Source organism: Euprymna scolopes, chromosome 44, assembly GCF_053919585.1.
Source record: "Euprymna scolopes isolate OS-2025 chromosome 44, ASM5391958v1, whole genome shotgun sequence".
NCBI classification, from domain to species: Eukaryota; Metazoa; Mollusca; class Cephalopoda; order Sepiida; family Sepiolidae; genus Euprymna; species Euprymna scolopes.
Window position 1 is genome coordinate 42507841 of NC_136525.1, and position 26491 is coordinate 42534331.

The following is a 26491-nucleotide window of genomic DNA, read 5'->3' on the forward strand; positions in this document are numbered from 1 at the left end:
AAAAATAAAACTTCATTACAGTATTTTTTCCATCAAAAAATACTCCCTTTTAAATAAAGAATACTCCCCTTTAAGTAAAGAATACTACCTTTCAATTGCATATGTTCAAATGTAGAATAATTCCTTCTCTTTTGAAAAAGAAAATAAACTTTTAGACCAGTTTTATAAATCCCTCAGCAATTTCTTTGAGAATTGAAACAAAAAGTAACTATCCTTGTTATAGTCCTCTTATCGCCTAACCATGGCCATTATACTTTATTTTGTGATGTCAGCAGATAACACAACATCAGTGGAACGACCTTCTATTTACATAGGCCATGCGCAAGATTTCCCTCCCTTTTCTGATTGAGGACAAAACAGAAATTACACCTTGATCCTAGCGTGAAGGCCAAGAGATGTCTCTATTTACTTGCTTTCCACAAAAGCAAAGTTAGCCACAGGGTCATTTTTTTTTTTTGTTTTTACTGTGGGGAAGATCTATCTCCTTAAAAAGGGGAGCTCTGGATGGAACAAAGATAGACATTTTCCTAGTTGAAAAGGATCTCATCTCCTGTTTCTGACCAAGGACAAAACAGATACTACACTATAGCTCGAAATATCAATTTTTGACGAATGCTTCCCGTTATCTCTGTTTCTGGTTAGGAAGCTTAACCATGGTGTTTTTGCTCTCTGCACCAAAATCAACAATCTAGACTATTTTTGGAATGCCCTTTTCCCTGTTGATTATGGTATAATGCTGGTATGTGCAGTTCTAGGCGGTCCACCCTCCTAAGTATTACCTTCTCTCTTTAAGAATAGGTCAGTTTATTGCTAATTACCTAAGGCGCCTCTACTGACGGGTACGCTGACACAAGCATATTTTGCAGGCCAGAGTGCTTTCCGACCTTTATGTCCCGTCTTCCTGCTGTAAAAGAGAGATAAATATCATTCTTCACCTTTTGCTGTGGCTTCTCTCTCTGAGAAGGGATTAATTTATTGCTAATCGTCTGAGGTGCCCCTATCAAGGAATGCTGACCAGACATTTATTTCAGGTCAAAGTGCTCCTTCTTTAGGGCACTAGCTCTTTAATCCCACTTTCCAACTCTAGTGTCTAATCTTCCTGGTGTGCGAGGAAGATAAATACAGCCTACTCTTCATCTCTGCATCCAATGTGATGGGAGAATTCAGTCATGTCTTTTTGCAAGTAACTTGATCGGATTTAAGATTCCAAAATTGCTCCACGACACTAGAACTAGTCTACCAAACAAAAAAACAATAAAAATACATCTTTGCATGCATCGTTCACTCATTGTTGCTCTGTCCAGTCCCAAGGAATGCACATCCGTCCGTCCTGCATTACAGAAAAATAATGTGACACGCATATATGCAGATCGTCCAGAGATGCTGCGGTCTGTAATTGTTGTTGGTTGTTCAGCAGTCGACTACAGAAATCGGTCATTTGGTGCGAAGTGACAGTGTCATCTTTGCTTAATGATGATAAATGGAATTCTTGCAGACATTCGGCATGAAGGCGGCGTTCTTTCTCCAAAAATCTGAAAAACATTAATTTACAGATATGTATAGATATTTTAGAAATTATGGCGGAGTTGTACAACCATCACCCTGTACGTAATTTGTATACTGATAGGTGTTTTGAAATTTTATTTTCATAAAAAAACAAAAAAATTTTAAAAAGTAAAAAAAAGAAAATTCAATTTCATTCTATTTTTTTTTTTTTTTTTGAGAAACAAAATAAATGTTTCTGACTTAAAAATGCGGTAGGTTCATGTCATTTTTACTTTCTATGGTTTTGATATTCCCACGTTTTTATTGGTTACAAAATGAATGACCGATTTGCCAGAAAATTGTAACTAAAAAGTGAGCACCCCTTTCAAATGTCGAAATAATGATTTTTTTTTTTTTCAAATTCTTTTAATAATCTGGTTAATTAGTGTCCAATCAATACTAATCAAGTGAAATAATTTAAAAAAACCTATACAAATTACGCACGAGGTGATGGTTGCACAACTCCGCCGAAATTATTATCATCAATATTATATGTAGCAATATTGGCTGCATTTTTATCACCTATTTATCTAAGGGAGATATTTCCATATTTTACTTTTAAGAGATTCGGTCTTTTTTTTTTCAGACTAGAAAGTGTACTCGGTATTGCCCGGTATGAAACGTAACATTAAATTCCTTAAAAAAAAAATGGAGTAAAAAAAAAAAAGAAGCAGAAAGAAACTGAGACCTGTGCATGTGAGTATTATGTTTTTTCTAAACAGTTCATTCCTTGTAAGTAAAAAAAAAAAAAAAATACCCAAGCTGAGATCAAAACCTAACATCACGTACGATAACCATTAGGCCAGCTTGACACGATCTTTAAAAAAATGTTTTCAAACCTACTTATTCTTAACATAATGTGAACAATTTGTGCATGCGCAGTTGGGAAATAGTTGACAAATGGATAAAAATCTGATGCCCCCCCCCTCCCCAAGTACCAATTTTTCGATTTTGACTTTTTTCCATATGAAAACCGATAAAAATTTTCCATGTGTTTGAATACCCTATATACCAAATTTCAAGTCTGTAGATCAAAAATTCGTTGAGTATATAGTGTCCTGACTCTCACTTTTTTATATAGATTGAGAATTTAGGACGCTGAGACCAACACAACTGTGAGGAATTGTAAAAAAAGAAAGGTGCAACATTTGTTTGTAATTGATCCGACTTAACCTTAAAAAACAAAGAATGAAAACATTACATCGTCAAAGTTAAGCAACGTTGAGCCTGGTCAGTACCAAATGGGTGACATGTAAGAGGATTTCGACACCTCTCTGTAAGGACTGCTGGCAATGTAACAAATTGCGATGTGACTGCTTCTTTTTTGTTTTGTTTTGTTTCAACTGCTGTTTCTTTTTTATTGAAAAATTAAATCATCCCTTTTTAATAAAAAGTTTTGTTTAATAAAAACTAGCAGGGAGACCCAACGTTTCCAGGATGAAATGATGATCAACAAATGTATCACACTCCCATATTTTTATTGTCGTTGAATTCGGTGAAATTGTCCATTTTTCAATCAAATCGATTGATTGTCTGCTTTAGTTGAGGACCCATCACAGTGCACCTGAAGGACGCTTCACATGCCTCTACCAGTTACCTAGTCCACAGTACATTGTAGTCTACATTGCACTGTAGAGAACCTACTGTTAATTTTATAAAATTGTTTATATATAATGGGTTGCATTAAAGTTTAAAATGCAAAAGTATTATAAAATATTATACTTCAATTATGCTCTAAACAGAAACATTCATTTCCAACATGCCCCTGTCATATCAAAGAACTTACTGTCGAGTCTTTCAGCTTATGTGGTAATAAAACTTATCACATGCACTTGTGATGTTAGGCTGTGTAAGGTGCTAACTTTGGTCAAAATCGCCTGTTCCTTCTTTTATCAGACTATTTCGATTATTGATACTTATCAGAGACATTCCGATACAAAACCTATCTAAGAACACTGCCATTTAGGTTGGTTGGTTGGTTGGTTGTTTTGTTTTACGGCATATCAACCCTTTCCAGGTTATTTAATGCCGAATCTGGTGATTTTGAAGAACGATTTTTTAATGTAGTATATTTGTTTTTTAAGTCGTATTCTATTTAACCCATAGTTGGGACCCTAACAGGTGCTACCACTCCGGGTCAGAGTGGACCTGGGAGCAATGGCAATTAAAGGGTGGCTCTACACTCCCTAAGGCCTGCAAGCTGGGGCCTCACCATCGGATATAGTTTAATGTCATATCCAGGGCTACTGCCATTTAGGGCTGCAGAACAATGCGAAAGATGGCTGGTACTTCTCTGAGCAAACACCAGTGTGATTATGCAGAGGGGTTAATGTGAATGTATATCGTCGCAGGTTTAGTCTGTTCAGATGTAGCACAGGGCAGTATTTAAGCATTGTGGATCATGAAACCATGAAATAATCTGTAGGCAACAAAAACAATTGTTATGTTCTGGTTAGTATGTAACGTGCCCGTTTCACTTTAACCGTGTCACTACATATCAAACCTCTCGGACCCACACATTGTCTGGTACCGTCGCAAAGGAACAAACAAAAAAAAAAAAAAAAGAAAGGAATAAAAATCCGACTCAGCATTTTATTTTAAAAGTACAAATGGTCAATGTGCTCCGTTACACCAAATGAATACGTCTCAACATTTTCTAAAAAAGATTATGACTTTTAGAGGTTTTCCAGTATGCTGAAAACGAATATCTCAGGGAAAATTGGCCCAGAAAAATAGTTTTTGAGATCTAAATACCTGTTCTATGCAATGTAATTTCTAGTAGTTTGAATTGGCTGCCATCTTTGTTGTTTCAAGGAAATGGTTCAGTGAGCATGTGCAGACGAACTGTGAAGTTAATTCTATGAAATGTAAACGTTTATTCAACATCATTTCTAGCTAATTCCACCGAAAAAATTATTTTCAAGAATTCAAATTCAAGAAAATTTGGTCAATGTACACTGGTTTTCCAACCTGTTTCTTCTGGAAGCCATTCTTAACATGGGGATGTTGAAAATAAGAAAATGCCTTTCAGAATAAACACCCCCAACCTCCCTATGTTAAGAACGGCTTTCGGAATAAACACCCCATCCTTCCCATATTAAGAACGGCTTTTGGAATAACCCCCCCCCAACCTCCCCATGTTAAGAATAGCTTTCGGAATAAACACTCCCAACGTCCCCATGTTAAAAACAGCTTTCGGAATAAACACTTCCAACCTTCCCATGTTAAGAACGGCTTTTGGAATAAACATCCCCAACGTCCCCATGTTAAGAACAGCTTTCGGAAAAAACACTCCCAACCTTCCCATGTTAAGAACGGCTTTTGGAATAAACACCCCCAACGTCCCCATGTTAAGAACGGCTTTTGGAATAAACACCCCCAACCTCCCCATGTTAAGAACGACCTTCGGAATAAATACCCCCAACCTCCCCATGCTAAGAACGGTTTTCGAAATTGCACTGAAAAAAAAAATCGAGGACTTGCCGCTTTTATATGCCACCTGTTCAAACATAGCCACCAATGATTTAAATTTCAAAATACAGGTATTTATATCTCAAAAACTATTTGTCTGCACTAATTTTCCCTGCAATATTCTTTTTCAGGAGACCCGGAAACCTATAAAAGTCGTCGATTTATTGGAAAATGTTTGGTGTAACGGAGCACATTGGCCATACAAATGAAATGCATTTATTCATGTTTTTTCCAAAAATAATGCATTTTCATTATTTTTCAAAAGTGTTTTCGCACATCCATGTGTTTTACAATGCTTTGCAATATAACATGTGCTTTTTAAAAGTCTCTCTCCCCACCACTTGACACCGTCTATAGCCAGCACTTTCCTGTCCTCACTTTCACACATCGACCTTCTTCGGCACACAACTTGCTTCTTGTGCTCAACCATGAGCTATCCTTTTTTTCTTTTTTTCTTTCTCTTCTTCTTCTTCTTCTTCCTCTTGTGACATCAACGCATGCACCCTTGCTTAATTTGCACATGTGCTAAGGGGGCCACTGTTGCTAATATTTTCACTAGTCAGCTATCATAGGCTGTTGGTGATTTTCTCACACGCACTCATACGCGATATGTTACCTTTAGAGTGCAAGACTTTTTTAAAAGTAAACAGCAGATCTAATCCAAGCAGATCATATACTCCAGAGGGAACAGGGTCGTGGCAGGGAATAATGTAGTATATATTTGATGGCACAACGCTAAAGACGCTTAAGAGAATCAGAGAACACCTTTCCAACTCCGACAAAATAAGGGCTCATACTTCAAGTGAGGACAAATCATTGCCTTGTAAAGCCTAGTCAGTAAATGCACTGGGTCTATTTCCATTTGCTGCAAGGTTATCCTGACATGTACTCAATGAAACCCTTACCAAAGTTCATACTAGTTAACATAATCTTTACTTACTGATGTAGGGTACCAATATATAACATTGGTTGTGGATAATATTAAACCAAATGTTCACAAGCAAAGATCAACGCTACTTACTCTGGTATTTCTGATAAAAGTTGCAACGCCATTGTTTTGTTCTGGTCGATAAACTCTATCACCAATGACCCTGGACACGAAGCTGGGATGAGGAACTGGCCTGTTTGAGATACGGTTAAGGGACCAGATTCACTGGGAGGGTAGAAAAGAATCAAAGATATTATCCAAAGTTGGATAAAATAAGACAGGAATTCATATGCAAAGTTTAAGGAAATTTCATGGTGTATTTAATACATACATAACACTGCACCTCTAAACAAACAATTTACATTAAAAAAAAAAGCAACAACAACAATTAAAAGTGAATAAATAAAACAGAAGTATAGTATAAGAACCATTGAATTCAAAACCTACATTCTGGGAACTGAGCTAACAAACTGTTTAACTGCGGGACTAGCATCTTAGATATCAACTTTCGGTGCTGACACAAACAAATGTAGCCACATTCAAGAGCTGTTTATGTTTCCTACCCTGCTCCTGAAAAAGAAATGCATTTTCAAAATCTATGGAAAATTCACACCTACCATCTTGTGCATCACACTGTGTTCGGAAATAAATATGTTTAACTGAAAATTACTGAAATTCCTTCAATATTGTTATTATTATTTATTTTACTACATATATCTATTTATAATTTATATACATGTGTTAGCGAATGGATAGAGAGAGAGAGAGAGAGAGAGAGAGAGAGAGGGAGTGGGAGATGTGTGAGTTATAGTGTAGACACGTTGACCGGAAGTCAAGATCAGCTGATTGGATTGCGTGTGAGTCATGTGATCAGGTTAGCTGAATCGAGGAGATTTGGTTGCGACTTGGACGAGAGCGGATGGCTTCGCCGTTGTCTCCTCACCTTTGCTGGGGGTGGGGAACGAACGCTGACGTGGTAGAAATAAGACCTAGAAGAAAAGAACAACACAGGCCAAATTCACTTTCCACCTTCTGCAAGACATCTGGGAAAGTGAAATAAACTATAGAACCAATTTCTTGTCTTGGTATGAAATAAATCTTCGTCCCCAAAAACAGGTATCAAGTCTCCCTCCCAGACGAGAATTTCCAGATGGACCAACAGAATGGCAGAAGGTATGTTCAAATGACATGTCACACACATATTCACACTTAACAGCATATGAACATATGTAATAGAAAGACCACTAAACGAACACACACACAACGTCATTAACTCTGATAAGATAATCAAACACTCAATCTTTTATAAATAGACACGTTTTAAAATATCATCTCCATTCCAATTTCAACCAATATACAAACGCTCATTTTATGATATGACAACGTAACACATGCTTATATGTATATCTATGTGAATAATTATGCATGTATACAAATATGTATATGCGTATATGTGTATAATTATGTATAAATACATAATGATATATATGTATATGTATATATATGTATCTATGAATATATATACATGTGTTGCAGGGGCGTTCGTCTGGAGACAATCGACCCAACAACTAGGAAGGTAGACACAGACAGAAAAACGGTGATTAGGCAAAGAAGAATGACAGACACAGGATGTTTGTTTAAAGGACGAAAAATCGCTTTTTTATTTGTCAGAAATAAATATGGTGGGAACTGGTCTGCTGGACGTTGGAGTGGTCTGGAGGTGTTGATCGGGTTTGGAGTAGTCAGCTGACCGTACGGGTAGTCTGGATCAGGAATCAGGAACGAGAACCTAGATGTTCGGGTGGTCTAGAGTCCTCGTCTTGGTCTGGGCCGATCAGCTGAACGTCAGAAACTGGAGGCTGGACGTTAGGATGGTCTAGCGTTTTGATCTGGTCTGGATCAGTCAGGAACTGGGGGCCTAGACACTGGAGCAGTTTATGAATGGTGTCCTGGACTGGAACAGGGAGCCTAGACACTGGAGTAGTCTAAGAATGGCACCCGGGACTGGAACAGGGAGGCAGCAGACTGCAAGGCAGAACCAAGCTGCACTGGAGGAAGGCTGAGTCCTGCAGGCAGGAGGTGCAGGAAGCCAAGGCTGCAGGATCGCTTGAAGTTGCAGGAGGTTGAGGCTGCAGGCTTGCTGGAAGTTGCAGGAGGTGACAGGCAGTAAAGCAAAGGGGAAGATCTTTCGTAGGAACCTAGCCCTGAAAAGGGCTCTTTGGATTATTGCTGCGGATGCGCTGCGATCAGGAAGGCTAGCAGAGTAAACAAAGGGAAAGGTCTTTTGTAGGAACCTAGGCCTGAAAAGGGCTCTTTGAATTACTGCTGCTGCGGCTGTGGTGCTGGTTCTGGTGTTGGTGCTGACTGCTGCTGCTGCTGCTGCTGCATGAGATCCTTTGGCAGTGATTAGATCCCAATTCGGGGAACTCTTTGCCCTCTAGCCGGCTTGAACATTTTTGGACCGAGAGGCGCTTTCTTTATGGCAAAAGGGTCTTACTAGGGATGTCGCTCTCGGGAAATGATGGTCTCTATAATATGCATATATATATATATATATATATATATATATATATATATATATATAATTTTTAAAATATAATTATCCATTGACACGTGTTTCGTCGTTCACGACTCATCAGAGTGGCTGAATCTAGCGAGATTGGAAATCGGCACCTTGTGATAAGAAGCCTAAACCTCTACCACGGTGCTAACCTCGCCGGACTACTATATGTATCACTTTTACGTAGATGTTTTTATTTGTTTTTGTTAGCGATACTTTCTTGAATGAATTCAATTATTTATACGAAAGTGCATTTTTACCTAAATGCTTGTTGGGAATAATTTTCCCATTCACCAATCTGGTACCCCCTTTTAATGGGGAGCGGCATATATATTATTTTTAAAATATAATTATCCACTGACACGTGTTTCGTCGTCCAGGACTCATCAGAATGGCTGAATCTAGCGAGATTCGAAATCGGCACCTCGTGATAAGAAGCCTAAACCTCTACCCATATATATATATATATATGTGTGTGTGTGTGTGTGTGTGTGTGTGTATGTGTGCATACATGTATATGTGCACATATATATATATATATATATATATATATATATATATGTATACCTATATATTATTCTCATCATTTTATTTATATGTATATATATATATATCAGAATCCTGAGGTGAATAAGAACACAGATTATCAAATGTTGTGGTATCAAGTCTTAAAAAAATATTTCCAGGAATATTTTTATATAAGAGATGTATGCATGTATATATATATATATATATATATATATATATATATATATATATATATATGTATATATATACTAGCAAAAGTACCTGTCGTTGACTGGGTTCAAAAACAGCTTACAGAAAATGGACTCTGATTTATTAAAGTATGATAGGTTATGAAAAGGAAGGGCTGTAAAGAGATAGCTTCGAATTTGGGGGTATCAAAACCAAAGCAAAATATATATATATATATATATATATATATATATATACTAGCAGTTCAGCCCAACTTTGTGCGGCCCCTATGTACTGTTCATAACTTCATGTGCATATATATATATATATATATATATATATATATATATATATATATATATATAAAAAGTTTGACTCATGTCCAGGTAATGTACATCTAAAATTTCAAGTGTTTAGACCCAAAATTGGCGGAGGAGTTTGATGGAGTATGCAAAGGTCAACTCTTTCAACTTTAACCTCTTGGCAGCTAAATTTTCGCAAAAAAACTGATGATGTTTAGACCCCAAATTTGCTGAATAGTTTGCTAGAGACCGCAATGGTCAAATCTTTTGAACTTTGACCCCTTGGTAGCCAAATTTTCCGCCAAAAACCGATTAAAAATTTGCACTATGTCTGAATACGCTTTATGTAAAATTTCAAATTGGATTAGAGGTCATTAGTATTGTTTTGGGCTCAAATCAAATTAAAAAGTTTGATCCATGTCCAAGGAATCTACATCTAAAATTTCAAGTGTTTAGACCCAAAATTGGCAGAGTAGTTTGGTAGAGTTTTCAAAGGTCAAATCGTTGAACTTTGATCCCTTGTCAGCCAACTTTCTGACCGAAAACTGATTTAAAAGATTTTTCCAAATCTCAATACCCCTTATGTCAAATCTCCAGTTTGTAGTCTGAAAATTGACAGAGTAGTTTGATAGGAAAATGTACATGCACAGACAGACACACAGACAATTTCACTTTTATAGATATACTAGCAGTTCAGCCCGGCTTAGCTAAGGCCCTATGTACTGTTCATAACTTGCCCTATGTGTGAATACACTTTATGTAAGATTTCAAATGTTTACACCAAAATTTGTCTAAGTAATTTTGTAGAGATCGCAGTAATTTCATAGAGACTGCAGAGGTCAATTTTTTTAAACTTTGATTCCAGTTTTGACCCCTTAACATTTATTATTTTGGTCTCAAATCAAAATACAAAGTTTTACCCATGTCCAAGTTACCTACATCTAAAATTTCAAATGTTTAGCCCCAAAATTGGGGGAGGAATTTGGTAGAGTCTGCAAAGGTCTAGAAGTGTAAGCCATGTTTAGTTTCAGAACAGTTTTCGATGGTTCGTTGTTCTACACAAGTCCTGAGAGGTGACTGGTTTGCAGTAGACAGTTCTTGAGTTGGAATCCACAGAGCAAAAGATTCTTCCCATGTTGAGACGGAGAAAACATATGCGTAATTGCTACAGAAAGGTTTAATATTTATGGAGCAATTCTGGTTTCTGATTGGTTGGTAGCAGAACGTGAATTAATTTGATTTGTCAGTTCCTAGCAGCATCATTTTATAATAGAATCTCCCAATTATGCGGGATCATACCTTCATTATAATCTAAAAATATTGTAACATCTTCCCTATTTTTTTATAATGGGAGAAGTCCCTTGTGTTCGTTCTGCTCAAAAATAAATATATATTTTTATATTCAATTATACATAACAAACTTAGTAATTATTTGGATCTTAAAATTTTAGCATGTAAAAAGACACCATTTTTAATTGTGTTCAAATGTCAAACAGATATATATGTGTACAGAGAAGAGAAATAAAAGAAAAATGGAATGTATTTTTACCTTATGTGAAAAAAAAAACATTGCTTTAATTTGATTATGAAGTTTTGTTCAAAAAGAAAAACGCATACATTTAAATAAATATACATATAAATAAAATACATGCAATATGTACCCGTTTAAAAAGTGTTTCTTTTTTTGTTTTTTTTTAATTAAAACAATGCAAAGAAAAAATAGGACATTTTTGATAAATAAGAAAGAAAACTAATGTGCACAAAAAATAAAAGTCAATTGTAACTTATGCTCGCCTTAAAATAAGCATGCAAAGAGTATTTGTCGAAAAGAAAATTTGCAAAGAAAATGTTTGCAAAAAAATGATGCAAAAATTATTTGTCAAAAAGGAAATTTACAAAGAAAAGGTTTTAAAAAAAAGTGACTTTTTTTTTTCAGTGAAAGTATTAGTTACGCATTAGTAGGTTAAAATGTTAATACAAACAAAATGGATTCCTTTTTCACCTCGTTTTTTATGAAATGGTATTTTATATCTATAAGCTTAGATCTTTGGTTGATTATCATGTTCTGTGCTAAAACTATACTGGCTTGATTAGCACAATTAATTACTATGGGGCTTTTAGTTAATTCTGGCTCTAAAAATTTTTAAGATAGAGTGCTTCCTGGGTCGTGTGTATGATTACGATAAATTCTGTTTCACACGTAGAGAGAGATACAATCTGTTGCTTTTTAGATTTACATGAAATAATAGGGCCATTTTCTGATAGTCGGAAACAATATCTAGATATACTTTTTCGATCTTTGTCGTTTCCCCAATCTGAATCTGAAAATCCTTCTAATTTTAGGGGATGTTTTGATTTTCTAAATACTAAATTTTTTTCTTTAGTTCCTTTTAAATAACGTAGGACTTATTTAGCTCTGTTTAAATCCTTCATTGTCGGTTTTGATAATTTTTGTGACAGTTTTGTGTATATTTTTATTAATATCATTTTCAACCAGTGTAGAGCATTTCTTGCACTCTCCCATTCAAAATTTTAATAGTATTTTGTGAATGTATCTTCATTGATTCATCGTAATAAGTCCTTTCCTTTGAGTAAATTCTATCCCCAAAACCAGGATATTTTGCCAAGATCAGTCATTTTGAATCTTTCACTTAATTTGTTCTTAACATCGGTCAACATTATGTCACAATTTGATGTGATTAAAATATCATTGACCCATAAAACCAAAATCAGTAGTCTATTGTCTTTGTGTTGGGTATATAAACAGGGGTCTGCAGCGCATTGTCTAAATTGTTGTTTAATCATATAATCATGAAATACTGTATTCCAACACTGAGCACTCTGCTTTAGACCGTTCAATGACTTGTTAAGTCGCCTCACACTATTTTTATTTTTCATTATAAATCCCTCTGGAGGGGTAATATAAATTTCACAGTCTATTGGGGCGTTCAAATAAGCATTTTTTACGTCCATTTGATGGATGTTTAGGTCATACTGCGATGCGATTTGCAATAAAATTCTGATTGTCGTTAGGTTTGTGGTCGGTGAAAATGTAGAAAAATGTTCTATACCGTAAATCTGTGAGTATCCTCTCGCAACAAATCTACCTTTGTACTGTTCAACGCCTGATGCTGTAGTCTTTTTTGTAAAGAGCCGTCTTGTAGAAATAACATGTTTATCTTTTGGAAGAGGTACTACCGTATAGGTATTATTTTCAGTCAAAGCATCTATTTCTTTTTTCACGGCTATTTTCCATTCATCACAATGTTCTGAATTAATTGCTCCGTTCAAGCTTTTTGGTATATTTTCCATGGAATAGCAATAGTCGATTTGATAATCTTTTATATTGTTGACTACAAAAAAATCGGGCTGCCTTCTATTTCTTTTGGGATATCTTTCGCATTTAACATCATCATCATCATCATCATGGATACTCTTGTCTCTGTCATCTACATTGTCTTCATTTGTTTTAATAATTTCAGGAAATATAATTCCATCCTCTTTCAACTTTGACCTTTTGGCAGTCAAATTTTCGCCCCAAAACTGATTAAAATGCTTGCCGCACATCTGAATACCTGTTATGTATAAGTTTAAAATGTTTAGACCCAAAATTTGCTGAATAGTTTGCTAGAGACCGCAAAGGTCAAATCTTTTGAACTTTGACCCCTTGGCAGCTCAAATTTTCGACCTAAACTGATTAAAAAGCTTGCCCTATCTCTGAATACCCTTTATGTAAGATTTCAAATGTTTAGACCAGAAATTGTCTGAGTAATTTAGTAGAGACCACAGAGGTCAATTCTTTTTAACTTTGACCCCATTTTGACCCGTTAACATTTATTTTTTTTGGCTCAAATCAAATTAAAATGTTTGATCCATGTCCAAGTAACCTACATTTAAAATTTTAAGTGTTTAGACCGAAAATTGGCAGAGGAGTTTGGTAGAGTTTTCAAAGGTCAAATTGTTAAACTTTGACTCTTTGACAGCCAAATTTCTGGCCAAAAACCGATTAAAAAGATTTTCCCAAATCTAAATACTCCTTATGTCAAATCTCATACAGAGACATTTTCGCTTTTATAGATATATAGATTGATATTTTTTTTTTTTTTTTTTTACATAGGCGTCACCACTTATCACGGTCGATAGGCCACTCAAGGATAAGGGTTAAAGAGTGTAGAGTAGTCAAAAGGACAATATAGTAATCGATAGTAATGGAAGTTCGGTAAATTTGTTAACTTAAGTGGAACGGCTCATCAGAAACTTGTTCACGTTGGACTTGAAGACAACCATATTATAGACAGCTGGAAAGCAGGAAAACGGAAGACAATTCCACAGGCGTGCAGTTCTAAGAAAGAAGCTTTGATCATGGAATCTATGTTTAGGTTTAGGCACAGATAAAGAGTGGGGAAAATTATTGATAATGTTTTCAGCTAGTCTAGTGTTTCTTGTGAAAGTTTGGCGAGGGGGGGGACCACAGATTGAAGCTCAGTCGAACACTTTCCATGAAAATAACGATAAAGCAGAGACAAACTCGCAACATCTCTTCTGTGAGATAGAGGTTGCAGCGAAGAGAAAAGGACATCTCCCACCAGGCCACAAAGTCTATTTTGAACCCTATCAAGGCAGGACAAGTCTTTTCTAGCAGCTCCTGCCCAGATGTGGCAGCAGTACTCCATCCTTGGACGTACTTGGCTTTTATACAGATAGAGAATTGCATCAGTAGTGAGATCTTCTGGAGCGGTAGAAGGATCCCACCCTTTTCCCAGCATCCCTGGCAACAGATTTGATGTACGTGTCCATTTTAGATCAGGAGTAAAGGTCAAACCCAGAAGCTTGTCAAAACATGGAGCCTCTCCAAGACGAGAGCCATCCATTTCAATTGATGCCAGATGGAGATCAGAGCGTTGATGATGTAAAGATAGAAGCTTGGTTTTGGATGCATTAAAAGTGACCAGCCACCTCTTCCCCCATTGTACCACGTGCTCAAGATCAGAGGAGAGAGAATTAGAAAGCCTATAATTATATCTCACTCATTCACTCATACCAACATCTGAAATACTAGAAAAACCCCAAACACTTTCATCACTGTAATTATCTATCTATCTATCTATATATCTATAAAAGTGAACGTGTCTGTGTGTCTGTCTGTCAGTGTGTCTGTGTACATTTTCCTTCGCAATAACTCTGTCAATTTTCAGTCTACAGACTCGAAATTTTATATACAGGGTACTGAGATTTGGGAAAATCTATGTGATTGGCTTTCGGCCAGAAATTTGGCTGTTAAGGGGTCAAAATTCAACGATTTGACCTTTGAGAACTCTACCAAACTCTTCTGCCAATTTTGGGTCTAAACACTTGAAATTTTAGAAATAGGTTACTTGGACATGGATCTAACTTAATAACTCGATTTGAACTCAAAATAATAAATTTTAAAGGGTCATAATAGGGGTCAAAGTTTAAAAAATTGACCGTTTTTGTTTTTTTTTGCTCAGCATACACCTTCAAACACCCGGGCAACGCTGGGCTGAAAAGTATATCTATAAAAGTGAAATTGTCTGTGTGTTTGTCTGTGTGTGTGTACACTTCCCTACCAAATAACTGTCAATTTTTGGTCTACAGACTCAAAATTTGGCATAAGGGGAATTGAGATTTGGGAAAATCTTTTTTATCAGTTTTCGGCCAGAATTTTGGCTGTTAAGGGGTCAAAGTTCAACGATTTAACCTTTAAGAACTCTACCAAACTCCTCTGCCAATTTTGGGTCTAAACACTTGAAATTTTAGATATAGGTTACTGGGACATGGATCCAACTTTATAATTTGATTTGAGCCCCCAAAAATAAATGTTATGGGGTCAAAATTGGGGTCAAAGTTAAAAAGAATTGTCCTCTGTAGTCTCTACCAAATTACTCAGACAATTTCTGATCTAAACATTTGAAATTTTACATAAAGTGTATTCAGACATAGGGCAAGCTTTTTAAACATTTTTTTGCTGAAAATTTGGCTTCCAAGGGATCAAAGTTCAAAAGATTTCACCTTTGCGGCCTCTAGCAAACTATTAAGCCAATTTTGGGTCTAAGCATTTGAAATTTTACATAAAGGTATTCAGACATTTAGCAAGCTTTTTAATTAATTTTTGGGGCGAAAATTTGGCTGGCAAGAGGTCAAAGTTTACAGAATTTATCTTTGCAAACTCTACCAAACTCCTCTACCAATTTTGGATCTAAATACTTGAAATTTTAGATGTAGGTTACTTGGACATGGGCCAAACATTTTACTATAATTTGAGCCCAAAGAAACAAATATTAAGGGGTAAAAATTCGGGTCAAAGTTGAAAAAAAATTGACATCTGCGGTCTCTGCCAACTTTTCTCCATGGTAGTTAAGGAAGCCTATTATATAGAAAGGTATTACCGTACATATTCACACTTTTTAATATACATATGTACATAAATTTTTAAACAGTACATAGGGCCCGAGCAAAGCTGGGCAGAACTGCTAGTATTTACTAATTATACTGAGCTACTAATTATACTTACTAATTATATTTACTAATTATACTGAGTTACTAATTGTACTAAGCTTGATAGATATTTAACTTACCATTCCACAACTAGTTGAAGATTCGACAAGTCTTCATCGAAAAAGCAGGTTTTGGCTTCATCTTGGCATCGACGGAGGGAATTAATTAATTTGTTGAGCAATTCTTCGTATTGTTGCGCCATGAGACTAAGGTTGCGTTTCTTCCGGCGGACAATGTGGATGTTGTTCAGCAGACCAGAGAGTTCATCTTCCATGTAGGGTAAGCGTTTCAGAACAGGATCGTAGGCACAGACTGAATTTAGAAGCTAAACAAGAAAACAACACAATTATGAATGGGTATTTGCAAATTGTTTTTATATAGAATGTCGCCTACTTGTGCTTTGCTGACCCTTGTCTAAAATACATCCTATTTATGACATCATTGTTAGCAGGGTCTGTAAGGTATTTAAGTACATACATTCTTCTTACATACAATATGAAACTGTATCCACTTATTATCTCTTACATAGGGCCCATATCTCATAAGATAACTGCTTGGGCTATGCTGGTCCTTGTCTAAAATAGATCCTATTTATGACATCATTATAAAGGAATTATACAAGGAATTTAAAGACATACATTATTTTTACATACAGTGTAAAACTATTCCTGATAGATATATCCTACATAGGGTCCATATCCCAGCTGCTTGAGCTGTGCTGATCCTTGTTTAAAATACATCCTATTTATAACATGATTAAAACCAGGGTACATATGATATTTGGTCATAATTTCTTATATATAATATGCAACTGTACTCGATGTCCTACATAGGGGCCTGCTTGATCTTTGCTGGCCTTTTATCTAAAATACACCCTCCCAAGTTTTTGCCAAAATATTTGAGTCCATAATTAACCAAGCTCTAGTCCATCACCTTACAGATGCTAAACTTCTGACTGACCAATAATATGGATTTAGGCAAGCCCGTTCTACATCAGACATCCTCACTGTAATCTCAGAGCGCATATACCATTCACTTGACAAAGCAGGGGAGGGTAGAACGGTAGCTCTAGATATATCTAAGACTTTTGATGGGGTATTGCATGAAGGTCTTCTCAGAAAAATCAGATCATATGGTATCACTGGAAGAATACTTAACATAATTAAATCCTTCTTAGATAAGAGAAAAATCCAGGTTGTCCTCGATGGTTGTACATCTAAACAATATGATATAAATGCAGGAGTGCCTCAGAGGTCTATCCTTGGACCTCTATTATTCCTAATATTCATAAATGACCTCCTTGACAAAATTGTCTGTGAGATGGGTATATATGCTGATGACACCACACTCTATAACAGACACGACAGGAAAACAAATGAACACATATCTAAAGAAATGGCAGAAACACTAGAGGTTGACCTCCAATCTGTAGTGGAATGGGGACAAAAATGGATGGTCACATTCAATGCTGCCAAGACTAAACTTGTTTCCTTCAATCACTACAAGAAACCTTCTCTACCACCAACAGCAATGGCCAAATACTCTTTATCTGAAAGTACATCTTTTAAACTCCTTGACCTAACGTTCACAGGAAACATGAGTCGGAAAAATTACATTGAGAGCATTGCCAGAACTGCTGAGAAAAAAGTAAGCTCTCTCTACCGTGCTAGAAAGCTACTAACGCCCGAAAGTATCCTGTACTTCTATAAGGCCACCATTCATCCATGCATGGAGTATTGTTGTCATATTTGGGCTGGTGCATCTGCTACTAGTCTCTCACTCCTAGACAAGGTTCAAAAGAGAGTCGCCAACCTAATAGGTCCTGAACTGTCATCTAAGCTTCAGCCTCTGTCCCATCGACGAAATGTTGCATCCCTCTGCCTGTTCTGCAAGTACTTTAACGGTGAATGCTCCAACGAACTGCAAGCACTTGTACCCCCTCGACGTAAATACCCCCGACAAACCTGAGAAGCAGCTAAATCCCACCCCTTCACAGTAGAGATCCCTAGATGTAAGAGAGCTTTTTACTCCAGTAGTTTCTTCCCCAGAACCGCTAGACTTTGGAATTCCCTTCTAGGTTCTTGCTTCCCCAACTGTACTGACATGCAGAAGTTCAAGTGTAACGTGAACCGACATCTTGCTGCCCAACTCCCCACATAGTACCTCTGTAGCTTATGTCCCTGATAGTAGCCCCCTACATGAAAGTGGCAATATGCCTTGTTTGGAGTGAAAATGTAATAAAAAAATAAAATAAAAATAAAAATTTATGACAACATTATAAACAGGGTGTGTAAAGTATTTGAAGAGATACATTATTCTTTATATACAGGATGCAGCTATACCCACCTATTATCTCCTATGTAGGGCCCATATCCCATAAGGTACCTGTTTGAGCCTTGCTGGCCATTTTCCAACATACATCCTATTTATTACATCATTATAAATAGGGTGCATAAGGTATTTTAGAACATACATTCTTCTTACATACAGTATACATCTGTACTGAGTTATTATCCCCACATATAGTGCACATCCCAAAAAGGTTACCTATTTAATCTTCGCTTGCCTTTGTCTATAATACATCCTATTTATGATAACATCATTATAAACAAGGTGTGTAAGATATTTGAGGTCATACATTCTTCTTACATACAGTGTCCAACTATCCTGTTGGCATCCATCTGTCTTGATAGACGATGGAGAATCGCACCTGAAGTTTGTCACATTGAGTGGTGGCAGCTGCTGCTGTGACTGAGCAGACTGATGCAGGAGCAGCAGATTCTGTTGCACTTCCTCGCAGGGGTACCCTCTATCAGGCTCAGCCAATGCTGCCCTTTTGCACCTGCCTCTCCTCTCCTCCCACTGTTCATTTTTTTCTCTCCTAGTCTCTGTCCATTTTCGTTCATCTTGCTGATGCCAAAATGACCAATGCAACGAGGTCAGGAGTTGTGATCGGCTCCGATACAGGCATTAAAATCACCGAGAAGGTATAGTTTATCTGAAGCAGGAACTGCCTTTATGGTGCTCTCTAGCTCCTCGTAGAACTTGTCCTTTACCACACTAGAGCTGAGAGTGGGAGCATAGATACTCAGGATGTTCACTGGGCCTGATTTACTGGAGAGACGCATATCCAACTATACCCACTTATTATCTTCTACATAGTGTTATGAAACAAAATATTACATATCTTCCCCCTCCCTCGATTTATAGATAAAAATGTAAGCTTGTAAAGGCAGCACTGAAAAAGGAATTGTGGTTGTTATTGTAACCAGAACATGTGTAGCTAGCAGGGCTACGCAGTGTTGCTCAGGACCGTATAAACAATGAGAAAATTGAAGTTGATTTTGAACATATTTGTTATTCTTAGGATAGAGGAACTTTTAATGTCTATGTATCATTTCCTATTTCGAGCAAAAGAATATTTTACCTACCCTAGGACGGGTATTAGACATGTATGAAATAATTGTACCTTCCCTAGGATAGGTAATTCACAGCATGTATATGAAATAATTTTACCTTCGCGAGGACGGGTAATGTACAACACATATTTAAAATAAGTTTACCTACCCTCGGATGGATAATTTAAATACATATACAAAACAATTTAATATACTCTCGGCAGGTATTGTACAATATATATGACATAATTTCTCTTCCCACCAAGGCTACCATAATTTTAAGAAAATTAAAATAATTTTTAGGAGATGGATCATTAGGATTTCCAAATTAATACATAAATACATTGTTTTGGTTAATGATTAGGCAACCCTTGCTTCACCATAACACCATAAATTTCAATATTACTGGGTTTCTTTCCTTCTTCACTACTGGCACTATAATTGTAAGAACAATTATATCGTTATTTCCATGGCAAGTGCTCGCCTGAGCTCCAATCTCTGCCCCCCCCTCACCAATCTTTCACGAAAAACACCCGTCTAGCTGAAACCACTGTCAATAATTTTCCCCACTCGTTATCTGTGCCTTAATCAAAATGTTGATTCCATGAACAAAGCCTGTGGAACTCTCTTCCGTTTGCCTGTTTCCCCTCTGACTACAACTTGGATGTCTTCAAGTCCAACATAAACAAATTCCTGATTAACCGCCCCCTTAAGTAAGACACTTTATCAGATCTCCATTAGTAACGATTAACACGAAATTATCCCATTGATTACTGTATGTGCAATAACCCTTATCCCCGAGTGGCTTCCAGGCCTTGATAAGTGGTAACTACCATCTAAAAAGAAAAAAAATGTCTCAGCAGTATATAGTAAAGGAATTGTGGTTGCTATTGCTAACAGGTGTGAAGATGGTGGAGACATTGTTGATGTGAAACTGCAGTTTTATTCGGCGAGGAGAAATAATGAATGGGTTTGTTAAACTTTATGTTGAGTTCAAACGAAGGCTATTATCCTATTGTCGAAATAACAAATCACAAAAAAACTTGGGAATGTAATTGTTATTAGAGACTGTCTGAAAATATGTTGGGATTGGTCTGAGGTGATTGAATAAGTGTTTTTTAAGAGACTAGCATTTCAGCCCGGCGTTGCCCGGGTGTTTGGAGGTGTATGTTGAGCAAAAAAAAAAAAAGTGGTCAATTTTTTAAACTTTGACTCCTATTATGACCCCTTAACATTTATTGTTTTGGACTCAAATCAAGTTATTAAGTTAGATCCTTGTCCAAGGAACCTATACCTAAAATTTCAAGTGTTTAGACCCAAAATTGGTGGAGGATTTGGTAGAGTTCTCACAGGTCAAATCGTTGAACTTTGACCACTTAACAGCCGAATTTCTGGCCGAAAATGGATTACAAAGATTTTCCCAAATCTCAGCACCCTGTATATCAAATTTCAAGTCTGTAGACTGAAAATTGACAGTTATTGCATGGGGAAATGTACATACACACACACATTCATTTTATAGATAGATGGATAGATAGATAGACTAATAGATTAAACAAAAATATATGCGTATACATCAATATATATGGAAACAATTTTTTGTTTAATGTTAAGATTTTACGCAAATATTATGCAAGTATAAATCATGTAGAATATCTGCATGAATATAATTACACGTAATAGTTAACTCTAGATGATCATCCCATAAGAAAAACGAAAAAACTAATAGGGAATTAATTAAAATGAATGTTTAAAAGAATATGCAAATTAGCTAGATCTTTTGCTAGTGAATGCAATTCCAGAACCCATATATAAGAAAATTGTATTTTCTTTTTAAATAAATAGAAAAGAGGGGTTTTAATATGAATTTCAATACACACAAAAGAAAAACGAATTTATAGGAGTATAGTTAGATAACACCTCATTGAACGGTAAATGTATATAAAGAAATACATCGGACAATCACCATTTTCTTGTCATCGTGTCAATTCTCTCACATATCCACAATTGTTCATGTGTTGTATACAAATAGAAATGTTCAGCGTGTCACATGCATTTTAGTTTGCAACACCAAGCCAACCACCAGCACTCTCAGCCTAATAGTCAATGGCATGGCCAACATGTCAACTCGAAGGACTACTAACCCTCAATACCAAACTGAGAATAAAATATATAAATTTAATCCTTTGTTTATATTTTTCTCGTGATCATATGCTTATTTACATCTATAGTACCCATATCCTTTATCCGATATGCTTTATCGTTATTTTCATGGCAAGTGCTCGGCTGAGCTCCAATCTATGGTCCCCCCCTCGCCAAACTTTCACAAGAAACACCCGTCTAGCAGAAAACACTATCAATAATTTCCCCACTCGCCTAAACCTAAACGTAGATTCCATGAGCAAAGCTTCTTTCTTAGAACTGCACGCCTATGGAATTGTCTTCTGTTTTCCTGACTACAATATGGTTGTCTTCAAGTCTAACGTAAAACAAGTTTTTGATGAGCCGTTCCATATAAGTTAAGAAATTTACCGAATTTCCGTTACTAACGATAACTATATTGTCTAATTGTCTACTGTACCCTCTTTCACCCTTATCCTCGAGTGTCCTCTTGCCCTTGATAAGTGGTGATGCCTATGTAAAAAAAAAAAAAAAATGTCCTGTCAAGTTACCATGCTTGAGTATTTCTGGCCTTTGTCTACAATGCATCCTATTTATGACAACATGATTAAAAATAAGGTGTGCAAGGTATTCGAAGACATACAATTTTCTGTACCTCTATGACTAATTATTATTTGCACGTAGGGTGCATATCTCATAAGATTATCTGTTGAAGCTTTGCTGACCTTTGCCTACAATACATTCTGTTTATTATAAACAATCATGTTGACACACCGGTTCCCACCAGATCACCAAAGTTAAGCAACGATGAGCCTGGTTTGGGAAGGCTAGGCGCTGTATGTACCACGCTGAGTCATAAGAAATGTATAGGTTGGTATCTGGAGGCGCATTAATTCACTGGGAGAGATGCACCCATAGTCTTTGTTAAGACATGCAACTAGGAGAAGGAAACTCTGATGACGTCGACAGCAGGATCTTGGATGGCCATGGAGGAGGACGATGAATCTCTAGCAGATCAACGGTTCTATAGTATCAAGAGTTACGTTATGCGACTGCAGCTATGCGGATGATCTAAGGACAACGGATAGGTGCAAACAAGTGAGTCAGATGCCACTGTACTGGGGAAGGTAATGGCAACCCACCCCATGTATTCTGCCAAGTTCAAAATCATGTGATTGCCTTCAGAGGAATCTGAGACCGAAGCCTATGGTGAATATTAACCATGATTTTATCTACGTCATGAACATGTCATGATACAAGAAGAAGAAGGAAATAAACAGGTATTTGGAGACATACATTATTTTTTACATACAATATTTTGTATTGCTCAATGTGTTGCATAGTGTCTTATTAATTATTACTTTGTATTAGGTATTTGGAGACATACGTTATTTTTTACATAGTTTTTTATAGTGTCTTATTAATTATTACTTTGTATTAGGTATTTGGAGACATACGTTATTTTTTACATAGTTTTTTATAGTGTCTTATTAATTATTACTTTGTATTAGGTATTTGGAGACATACGTTATTTTTTACATAGTTTTTTATAGTGTCTTATTAATTATTACTTTGTATTAGGTATTTGGAGACATACGTTATTTTTTACATAGTTTTTTATAGTGTCTTATTAATTATTACTTTGTATTAGGTATTTGGAGACATACGTTATTTTTTACATAGTTTTTTATAGTGTCTTATTAATTATTACTTTGTATTAGGTATTTGGAGACATACGTTATTTTTTACATAGTTTTTTATAGTGTCTTATTAATTATTACTTTGTATTAGGTATTTGGAGACATACGTTATTTTTTACATAGTTTTTTTATAGTGTCTTATTAATTATTACTTTGTATTAGGTATTTGGAGACATACGTTATTTTTTACATAGTTTTTTATAGTGTCTTATTAATTATTACTTTGTATTAGGTATTTGGAGACATACGTTATTTTTTACATAGTTTTTTATAGTGTCTTATTAATTATTACTTTGTATTAGGTATTTGGAGACATACGTTATTTTTTACATAGTTTTTTATAGTGTCTTATTAATTATTACTTTGTATTAGGTATTTGGAGACATACGTTATTTTTTACATAGTTTTTTATAGTGTCTTATTAATTATTACTTTGTATTAGGTATTTGGAGACATACGTTATTTTTTACATAGTTTTTTATAGTGTCTTATTAATTATTACTTTGTATTAGGTATTTGGAGACATACGTTATTTTTTACATAGTTTTTTATAGTGTCTTATTAATTATTACTTTGTATTAGGTATTTGGAGACATACGTTATTTTTTACATAGTTTTTTATAGTGTCTTATTAATTATTACTTTGTATTAGGTATTTGGAGACATACGTTATTTTTTACATAGTTTTTTATAGTGTCTTATTAATTATTACTTTGTATTAGGTATTTGGAGACATACGTTATTTTTTACATAGTTTTTTATAGTGTCTTATTAATTATTACTTTGTATTAGGTATTTGGAGGCATACGTTATTTTTTACATAGTTTTTTATAGTGTCTTATTAATTATTACTTTGTATTAGGTATTTGGAGACATACGTTATTTTTTACATAGTTTTTTATAGTGTCTTATTAATTATTACTTTGTATTAGGTATTTGGAGACATACGTTATTTTTTACATAGTTTTTTATAGTGTCTTATTAATTATTACTTTGTATTAGGTATTTGGAGACATACGTTATTTTTTACATAGTTTTTATAGTGTCTTATTAATTATTACTTTGTATTAGGTATTTGGAGGCATACGTTATTTTTTACATAGTTTTTTATAGTGTCTTATTAATTATTACTTTGTATTAGGTATTTGGAGACATACGTTATTTTTTACATAGTTTTTTATAGTGTCTTATTAATTATTACTTTGTATTAGGTATTTGGAGACATACGTTATTTTTTACATAGTTTTTTTATAGTGTCTTATTAATTATTACTTTGTATTAGGTATTTGGAGACATACGTTATTTTTTACATAGTTTTTTATAGTGTCTTATTAATTATTACTTTGTATTAGGTATTTGGAGACATACGTTATTTTTTACATAGTTTTTTATAGTGTCTTATTAATTATTACTTTGTATTAGGTATTTGGAGACATACGTTATTTTTTACATAGTTTTTTATAGTGTCTTATTAATTATTACTTTGTATTAGGTATTTGGAGACATACGTTATTTTTTACATAGTTTTTTATAGTGTCTTATTAATTATTACTTTGTATTAGGTATTTGGAGACATACGTTATTTTTTACATAGTTTTTTATAGTGTCTTATTAATTATTACTTTGTATTAGGTATTTGGAGACATACGTTATTTTTTACATAGTTTTTTATAGTGTCTTATTAATTATTACTTTGTATTAGGTATTTGGAGACATACGTTATTTTTTACATAGTTTTTTATAGTGTCTTATTAATTATTACTTTGTATTAGGTATTTGGAGACATACGTTATTTTTTACATAGTTTTTTATAGTGTCTTATTAATTATTACTTTGTATTAGGTATTTGGAGACATACGTTATTTTTTACATAGTTTTTTATAGTGTCTTATTAATTATTACTTTGTATTAGGTATTTGGAGGCATACGTTATTTTTTACATAGTTTTTTATAGTGTCTTATTAATTATTACTTTGTATTAGGTATTTGGAGACATACGTTATTTTTTACATAGTTTTTTATAGTGTCTTATTAATTATTACTTTGTATTAGGTATTTGGAGACATACTTTATTTTTTACATAGTTTTTTATAGTGTCTTATTAATTATTACTTTGTATTAGGTATTTGGAGACATACGTTATTTTTTACATAGTTTTTTATAGTGTCTTATTAATTATTACTTTGTATTAGGTATTTGGAGACATACGTTATTTTTTACATAGTTTTTTATAGTGTCTTATTAATTATTACTTTGTATTAGGTATTTGGAGACATACGTTATTTTTTACATAGTTTTTTATAGTGTCTTATTAATTATTACTTTGTATTAGGTATTTGGAGACATACGTTATTTTTTACATAGTTTTTTATAGTGTCTTATTAATTATTACTTTGTATTAGGTATTTGGAGACATACGTTATTTTTTACATAGTTTTTTATAGTGTCTTATTAATTATTACTTTGTATTAGGTATTTGGAGACATACGTTATTTTTTACATAGTTTTTTATAGTGTCTTATTAATTATTACTTTGTATTAGGTATTTGGAGACATACGTTATTTTTTACATAGTTTTTTATAGTGTCTTATTAATTATTACTTTGTATTAGGTATTTGGAGACATACGTTATTTTTTACATAGTTTTTTATAGTGTCTTATTAATTATTACTTTGTATTAGGTATTTGGAGACATACGTTATTTTTTACATAGTTTTTTATAGTGTCTTATTAATTATTACTTTGTATTAGGTATTTGGAGACATACGTTATTTTTTACATAGTTTTTTATAGTGTCTTATTAATTATTACTTTGTATTAGGTATTTGGAGGCATACGTTATTTTTTACATAGTTTTTTATAGTGTCTTATTAATTATTACTTTGTATTAGGTATTTGGAGGCATACGTTATTTTTTACATAGTTTTTTATAGTGTCTTATTAATTATTACTTTGTATTAGGTATTTGGAGACATACGTTATTTTTTACATAGTTTTTTATAGTGTCTTATTAATTATTACTTTGTATTAGGTATTTGGAGACATACGTTATTTTTTACATAGTTTTTTATAGTGTCTTATTAATTATTACTTTGTATTAGGTATTTGGAGACATACGTTATTTTTTACATAGTTTTTTATAGTGTCTTATTAATTATTACTTTGTATTAGGTATTTGGAGACATACGTTATTTTTTACATAGTTTTTTATAGTGTCTTATTAATTATTACTTTGTATTAGGTATTTGGAGAC

General features: G+C 34.4%; 1 protein-coding gene across 1 annotated transcript in view; it reads right to left on the minus strand.

Annotated features, from left to right (window-relative positions):
* Nucleotides 1–445: 445 nt before the first annotated feature.
* LOC145268813 (T-cell activation inhibitor, mitochondrial-like) overlaps nt 446–26491 on the minus strand; it is a 153580-nt gene continuing 127534 nt past the window's right edge. Inside the window, exons 7-9 of the mRNA XM_080124439.1 lie at nt 16099–16343; nt 6038–6169; nt 446–1532 (exon numbers count right to left, since the gene is read on the minus strand). Coding sequence (XP_079980565.1) covers nt 1286–1532; nt 6038–6169; nt 16099–16343 — 624 coding nt within the window. The 3' untranslated portion in view covers nt 446–1285. The remainder of the gene's footprint in view (nt 1533–6037; nt 6170–16098; nt 16344–26491) is intronic.